General features: G+C 44.8%; 1 protein-coding gene and 1 pseudogene across 1 annotated transcript; both read left to right on the plus strand.

Moving 5' to 3' along the window:
- The window catches only part of LOC133422161 (collagen alpha-1(I) chain-like), an 84,631-nt pseudogene that overhangs the window by 3,180 nt on the left and 73,951 nt on the right, over window positions 1-7,500 (plus strand).
- LOC133422203 (homeobox protein Hox-B6a-like) lies at window positions 7-4,219 on the plus strand. The gene is made up of 2 exons (XM_061712147.1): window positions 7-749; window positions 2,203-4,219. Exons 1-2 carry the CDS (start codon window positions 236-238, stop codon window positions 2,478-2,480), a joined length of 792 nt encoding a protein of 263 aa, XP_061568131.1. The 5' UTR covers window positions 7-235; the 3' UTR covers window positions 2,481-4,219.

Here is a 7,500-nt window from a genome sequence, read left to right on the forward strand (position 1 = left end):
CGGCTATAAAACACAACAAATCATAAAGAGGAGCGGGAGGGGGGGCAGAGGAAGGAGGACGGGAGGAAGAACCGCGAGCCGTTAGCTTCTGTCTCTCCTCCTCCTCCTTCGTCTTCATCGTAAACGGTGTTGTTGTGTTTGTGCCCTCCCGTCCTCCCCTCTCTCCTCTTTTCCTCTTCTCCTCTCCTCCTTCTCCTCTTCTTCTCCTCCTTCTCCTCCTCTCCCACTCCTCACCATGAGTTCATACTTTGTGAACTCCTCTTTCCCGGTGCTCCCGGGGGCCGGCGGCGGCGCCCAGGCCGGGGGGGCGGCGGAGCCGTTCCTGGGTCAGATCTCCCTGTATCCGTCCGGGTACAGCGAGCACCCGCTCCGCCACTACCCGGGGGCAGCGGCCGCCGTGGCGTACGGCGCCGGCGGGGGCCCCGTGCACCAGGACAGAGCCCACCCGCCCTCCAGCTTCTACCAGCAGGCGGCGGCGGCGGCGGCGGCGGGGGTGGGAGCGGGGGGCGTCGGAGCCGCCGCCGCCTGCGAGTACGCGGCGGCGGCCGCGGCGGCGGCCGCCTCCTTCTACCGGGACAAGGAGCACGCGTGCGGCATGGACGAGCACCAGCTCGCGCTCGGCCAGGACGGCGTCCACCGGAAGATGGAATGCGCCGGCATCGCCGGGAAGGGAGTTTTCGGGGAGATGGACGACAAAGCGTCGTCGGCACCGATCTACCCGTGGATGCAGAGGATGAACGCGTGCAACGGTGAGTCCACTTCTCTCCGTCTGTTCCCATGTTTGTTTCCTCTGCTCGTCCTTCTGCGCGAGTCCCGGCTCTCAGGAGGGGGTTTGCTCCTGTTTGCCGGCCTGTCACTCACCGTTTTATTGTCCGTCATAAAGCAGTTTGTTTTGGATTGAAGCTACTCTGGCCGGAGGGGGGAGCGAGAGGAAAATCCGGTCAGGAAGACAGGAAACTAAAGACATATATAAAACATTCTTTGAATGTCAAAAACAGAAAAAAAAAAAAAAAAGAATGACCCGAGCAGAGTTCATATCTCCCCAAAATAGACAAATATTCAACTGACGCTCAAAGACGCACTTCTTCAAGTTTGGACAAAAATACAGACATATTCTGTTCTGTGTTAAGATTACAGCTCAAGTTTTACTTCCACGCCGATGTGTTAATCAGGGCTGCAGACCTGGCAGGTTGGCACTGGCGGTGAGTCGTGCACGGCCACATTAAGACGTAAATTATGGGATTTATTTTTATTCCCCCAGAACAGGCCCGCATCAGTCTTCTTTTCCACAGCAATGTGGATTTAATCAGAGCAGCAGCTACTGTTGAGAGACGCCGAGCTGCAAATAAAGTGCCTTTGTCCCGGTAAGAAAACGCTCTGTAGAGGAGTTCAGGGAGGGAGGGGGGGGGGGGGTATTGTTTCACAAAGACGAGCACGACAGTCCGAGCTGCACAGATAAGAGGAAACAGAAATACAGTCCGAGAAATGGGACATAACACGCAGACCTCCCCCAGAGGACCTCACGGATCCGGTTCAGATGTTTTTTTTATGGCGAATGTTCTGCTCCAGATTTATGTCCAAAGTAGTTTCCCATCAATTACGATCCTGTCAGATCAATTCAGAAACAAAAGTTGCTGAAGTGACGACACGTTTCCCACCAGAGACCAAAAAAATGTCAGTGACTGTTTATGACCGTCAGAGGACACTGACCGGAAACTCTCAAAGATTAGCCTCCCCCGGACGAGGACTGTATTATTATTATTATTATTATTATTATTATTATTATTATTATTATTATTATTATTATTATTATTATTATTATTATTATTATTATTATTATTATTATTATTATTATTATTATAGTCAGGCTGGTGAGACTTAAGACTGAAATAAAGGTTATTTGTGGAGCACATCATAACTAGGACTCATAAAACGGGTTTTAACTGCGAGAATCTTAAACGGAAGTGTCAAATAATAACTGTATTCGCCCTCATTTTTGTGGGTTGAGTGCATGAAACCATGAAAAACGAAAGTGGGATTTTCCAAGGCGGAATTAGGGAAATAAACAAACCAACGGGCAAAACTAAAAAAGTGATCAATTATGTCAAATCTCTTAAACGCCCAGTAAAAGTGATGTGTGACTCGTCTCACTGGTTAAAGCGCAACTATGAACGTGTCCTTTTCCCTGTCGTGATCCGCCAGGGACGTTCGGCAGCCCCGGGCGGCGCGGGCGGCAGACCTACACCCGCTACCAGACCCTGGAGCTGGAGAAGGAGTTCCACTTCAACCGCTACCTGACGCGGCGGCGGCGCATCGAGATCGCGCACGCGCTCTGCCTCACGGAGCGGCAGATCAAGATCTGGTTCCAGAACCGGAGGATGAAGTGGAAGAAGGAGAACAAGCTCATCAACTCTTCCTCCTCTACCTCCTCCTCCTCCACAGCGAACGGTACAGATGAAGAGGAGAAAAGGACCGAGTGAACCGGAGAAAGAAGGGAACTATAAACTGAGGTAACACAGGGAAGAGGAAGAGGAGGCTTCCCCTCCTGGACAGTCCGGAGGTTTGTCTGGTGAACTTCTGGACAGTGAAGCGTGCAGCTTCCAACATGGTCTCTTCGGCGGGGCACAAATGAAACATCGATGGATTAGATTTTCTTTTACTGAACATTCTCATATTTTGACTTATTTTTTTTCCAGTCCATTCTTCAGGAAAACTCGTCATCATTTTTGTTGCTTGAATAAATAATAAGCCGCGTGCAACCTGGACGTTGTGGACGTTTTTAAACGCATGCGTAAAAAAATGCTCCTACATTGAGCTGCGTAAGGACATTCCTTTTTTTGTTGATGTTTAACACAAATACCACCAGTTTGCCCAAAGCAGAAGCTGACATTACACTTTCAAAACTTAACCAGCGTTTTTAAACGCTCCGTTCAGCACCAGGGAGCCGTGCTCATACTTTAGATCTCACTGAGAGATTTTGCGCGTTTGTGGAACCAAACAAACATTTAAATGTACCACAAAGTGAGATACTGAATTCAAGAATAACAATATTGTCCTGCAGGAATCCAACTCAAGTCCTTCCCAGTAAAACATAAAAGATAAGCAGGTAGTTTAGGCATGTTTCCCGTCGTATGTCTGTGCGCACTCGTGAAATTAGGTAAAACCATCTTTTTGTAACAACCCGGAAGGTTCAAATTTACAGATCTATTTGTTTGCAAACTCTTACATTTTCTGGAAAGTCTGTCCTTGCCGAGTGGGCTGATGTCGCTCTGTGTGGTCTGTTGTGGAAATAACAGTGTAAAGACAGCAGAGGAAGATTCGTGTTGGCTCATCGCTGCGAACCGCGCTGCTAAAAAAAAAAAAAAAAAAAATCAAAAAATGGAGGGAACGCCTTCATAGTACAACAACGGTTCAGTTAAACTTCGACGATTTTCGTGAGACTTGCAGGATTTCTGTTTGAATCAGAGTCGTAGTTTCCACTGGCGGTTGATTTGGCCTTCCGCCTCCGAAACGTTATTTTCTTTAAACAAATTGGGAAAAGTGCATCCTTAAATATCTTCAATCATTTCTGGTGTATGATTAAAGTGTTCGTTTTTCATTTTTATTTTTGACTTGTACATTTAAAAAAAAAAACAATTTCTTGGCATTCCAGTTGAAAATCACACAAACGTCATCTTCTTGATATAAACAGTAGTTTATTTTTGTATTCTTTTATCAGAATCTAGTTTTAAGGCACTTGTTTTGTTGTTCTGAAGCTGTGGGGAAGGGAGGGGCTCTCCCCTAGTCCCCCCATTTTTGATTTTATTTTATTTTATTAATTGTGTTGTGTGTGTGTGTGTAGACATTTATACCTTGAGTTGTATTGGCAGACGCTCTCTGCACGCGCACAGATCATCGTGAGGACGGGCCGGTGTGTATCTGTGTCATGTGGTGTTCTTACTGTAGCTAAAAAAATGAAATAAGGAAGAAAAGCCACCTTGTCGGGTGGAAGACCACCAGAGGGGGGTCTGCGGAGTCATTTAGCCTTTCAGCTGTTTTACTACAATAGGCTGTAGAGGGGGGCGTGGGGGTGTTAACCTACTGATGTTATTCTCCAAACTACCTAGAATCGTTCGGAACGTGTTTATTTTATGAAGTTTTAAATTTGATGTCTATGTCAGTGTTTTTGTCCAGGAATATACTACCTATGAGAAATGTCCAATAAACGTTGAAAAGTGTCCACTGATGGCTGATTCTGTGGATGTAGGGGGGAGGTGAGGGGGTGGGGGGATCGACTGGTTCCGGTTCTGGGCTTCAGACCGGGCTGTTTCGGGGGTTACGGGTCTCAGTCTCCTCCGTGGAAGTCGGGGACGCGCCTGTCGGCCGCGCGCTCTGCTAACTGATGGCCAGATTTTCAGTGAGGGCAGAGAAAGTTGACCTGTCCTCGAACCGGGCAGCAGACACGTCTAACACACACTCACACACTCACACACTCACACGTCACCAGACAAAGTGCACGGTGTCCTCGTGACCCCCTGAACTCAGCTTGTCCTCTGCGTGACCGGCGCGCGCCCTCCATCTTAGGTTTCACTCATGCGCGCAACAACAAAGGTTTATGATTAACATTTTCGAGCAACAAAAGCAGGGTCACGTGATCACGGGGGAATAGTTCAGTTATAAACTGCTGAATATTTCGAGATTTAATGCGTTTTTACTTACATTATTATTCAGCTAAACATTTGTCTAATATTTCCACATTCAAACTAAACCGGAAACAATTGCGTCTGATTAGAAAGGTTATACATAATCTAGTTAGGATTTATCTATTTTTATTTTTTTTGTTTGTTTATTCATCATCTTACTGGAAAATCTCCCGTTTTATTTTGGTCGTTTCCTCTTAATGGTCTAAAATGTACAATATAAACCCTAAAATGTATTTATATCTACTTTCAAAGTTTAGTATTAGTTACTATGTTTTTGTTTTTGCTCAATCATGTTAATCAAAATGGATTCACCTGCTTTTCACAATTTAAAGTTGTATATTTAAATTGGTTACGTTATTAAGTTGGTTTTATACGTGATTTGATTAAACGGAACATTTGAAGTCTGTTCAGCCACAGCCAAAAACCACTACCAGGGCAATAAATAAATAAATAAAAGACTTCCAATGATCTGTGTGAAGAGAAAGTTCACGTTTGACATCTTTTAATCAGATGCAACAATTAGAACATCACTTTGAACATTTTCATTGTCTGTTCATTAGACACACGGGACTGGTTCGACAGAAGTTTGAAATGTGTTTTGGCCCTGACCACCGGTCCCTTTCCTCCAGAGGTTTGATAGTCTTCTGTAAACTTGGCCAGCAAACTAAAAACCCTTGAAGGAAACGGTCTCAGTGAAGAATAAACACCTTGAAAACACACACGCACGGGGATCAGTTTGCGGGTTCTAACGCTACCTCTGGTTCTAAACGGAACCATCTTCATTCACGATAGAAATTCAGTTCCTCTGGAATAAAATATGAAAACCGACAGTGGCATATGCGCTTCACTTCTAAAGAGGTTTCAGTTTCTTTAACATCTGAGTTCATTAAACTGCGAGTCTCAATACTGAGACTTAAGATAAATATAAGCTTAGAAAATATTTTAATTTCCAAAGCTCTGTGTTGCGGTAAAATGTCACCCATAAAACATATTCCTGGCAACAGCCGGCTGGTTTTTACCTTTTCAGTTTCAGAACGGTATTGAAAACTGGAATCGACGCTTCGATAACTCAAAACCAACGGAGAGTAGCGCGGACCGGTGACAGCGCGGAGAGAAATCCCTTCAACCAGGAGAGGGGCATCTGCCTCCACCACCGAGGTGGGGGTGTGGGACATAGATCAATAATAAATGTGATGGGAATTTGGGGTTGCAATGATCTACGGATCCGCTCTGAATTATTGCTAAATAATCCAACGGATCGGTGATCCAACAGTGAGATCAATGAGATGAAAAATTCCATCAGAGACGAGGGCTTGTAATTCTCTTAAATTCATATTATCAGGTTTATTATTTTAAGTATCATATCTTCTTCATTTAAGCATCTGCTTGAACTGGGAAGTGAAAATGTCGCGATATTGATGTTTTAGTTACGTGTCTTTATGTTCAGTCAGGCATCTCATACCATCAAATCCGAACTGAATCCGAATTGAATCAGAAAGGAGTCAGAACCCCATGTGGTGAGTTTCCTGAGGTCAGACATGACTTGTCCTCCACTGAATCGATGTGATGTTGTACTTTGATGAAAATCATGATTTATATCCCCACAAGTGACGTGTATAAAACACGGAGGGAGGTGAAGGTTGGTGTCCCCCACCCTCGCTCTGTTTCCACCAACCAGCCCACTGACTGCATGTTCATATCAAAATTGGATCTTGAAATATATTTCATATGATTTCAAGAGGTTTTTTTTTCTTTTGTGTGGACTGGTTACCATCATGTTTCTTAATATATATCAGTGTCCCCTTACACACACAACCACACACGCACTCACACACACACACACACACACACACACACACACAGAGGAACGGCACTCATTTGTATCACTTCACACAGGCCTCTGGAGTTCCTCATCTGTCCCAGCCAGTGTGTCAGAGTTGCAACAAAAAGTGGAGGCTGAGGCCAGCTCAGACACTCAGAGACCCCCCCCGCCCCACCCCCAACCCCGAGCTGAAATGCATCCTGAGCCTGGAATCAACAAATCATAAATCAGCAGATTTCTATGTGGCACAGACGTCACAGATCAGGTTTAACATTCTTCTGCTGCCGCTGGAGGCTGCAGGCTGGGGGGGCCACACTGGGGGGGGGGGGGGCGGAAGAGAGAGGGAAAGAAAGAAAGAAAGAAAGAAAGAAAGAAAGAAAGAAAGAAAGAAAGAAAGAAAGAAAGAAAGAAAGAAAGAAAGAAAGAAAGAAAGAAAGAAAGAAAGAAAGAAAGAAAGAAAGAAAGAAAGAAAGGTCTGTCCTATATGTGTCTGTTTGTGATATAAAATGATGTAAGTGGAAAGATGCATTGGATGTCCAGTACAGTAGCTCATTATTATGTATCAGTCATCACGAATTTATGATATATATTTATTTATTACATGTATTATAATTTATGATAATAATAATAATAACAATATTCTAATTTCAAATTGAGTTCATGATTCTTTCAGCGTCTTTTGAAGCTCGTGCTCGTGACTGCCATTTTAAACCGTCCACAATCACGCCACGGACGCGCAGACTCAAACAAGGTCACAAATTGTGTTAATGTGCAGTGACGTCATAACCACAGTACGAAACAGCTGAAACCGCGTCATAAGCGCATCCTGGCCTCATACTGGCCCCTGATGCTGGACCTGCCCGCGGTTCACACTCCGGTCACCTGGTCACGTGACTCAGTCGGGTTGGCAATGGTAGAATTGAGAAACATTACTGTTCATTTCACCCTCCAAACCATTTCAATTCAATTTCAATTCAATTCAATTTTATTTATATA

The sequence above is a fragment of the Cololabis saira genome, chromosome 21, assembly GCF_033807715.1.
Source record: "Cololabis saira isolate AMF1-May2022 chromosome 21, fColSai1.1, whole genome shotgun sequence".
Taxonomy (NCBI): Eukaryota; Metazoa; Chordata; class Actinopteri; order Beloniformes; family Belonidae; genus Cololabis; species Cololabis saira.

What these genes read in the sequence shown, in the direction of transcription:
- LOC133422203 (XM_061712147.1), top strand. Translation starts at nt 236, where the DNA reads ATGAGTTCATACTTTGTGAACTCCTCTTTCCCGGTGCTCCCGGGGGCC. An exon ending in GAGGATGAACGCGTGCAACG is followed by an intron (nt 750 to 2,202) that starts GTGAGTCCACTT and finishes GTGATCCGCCAG; the next exon opens with GGACGTTCGGCAGCCCCGGG.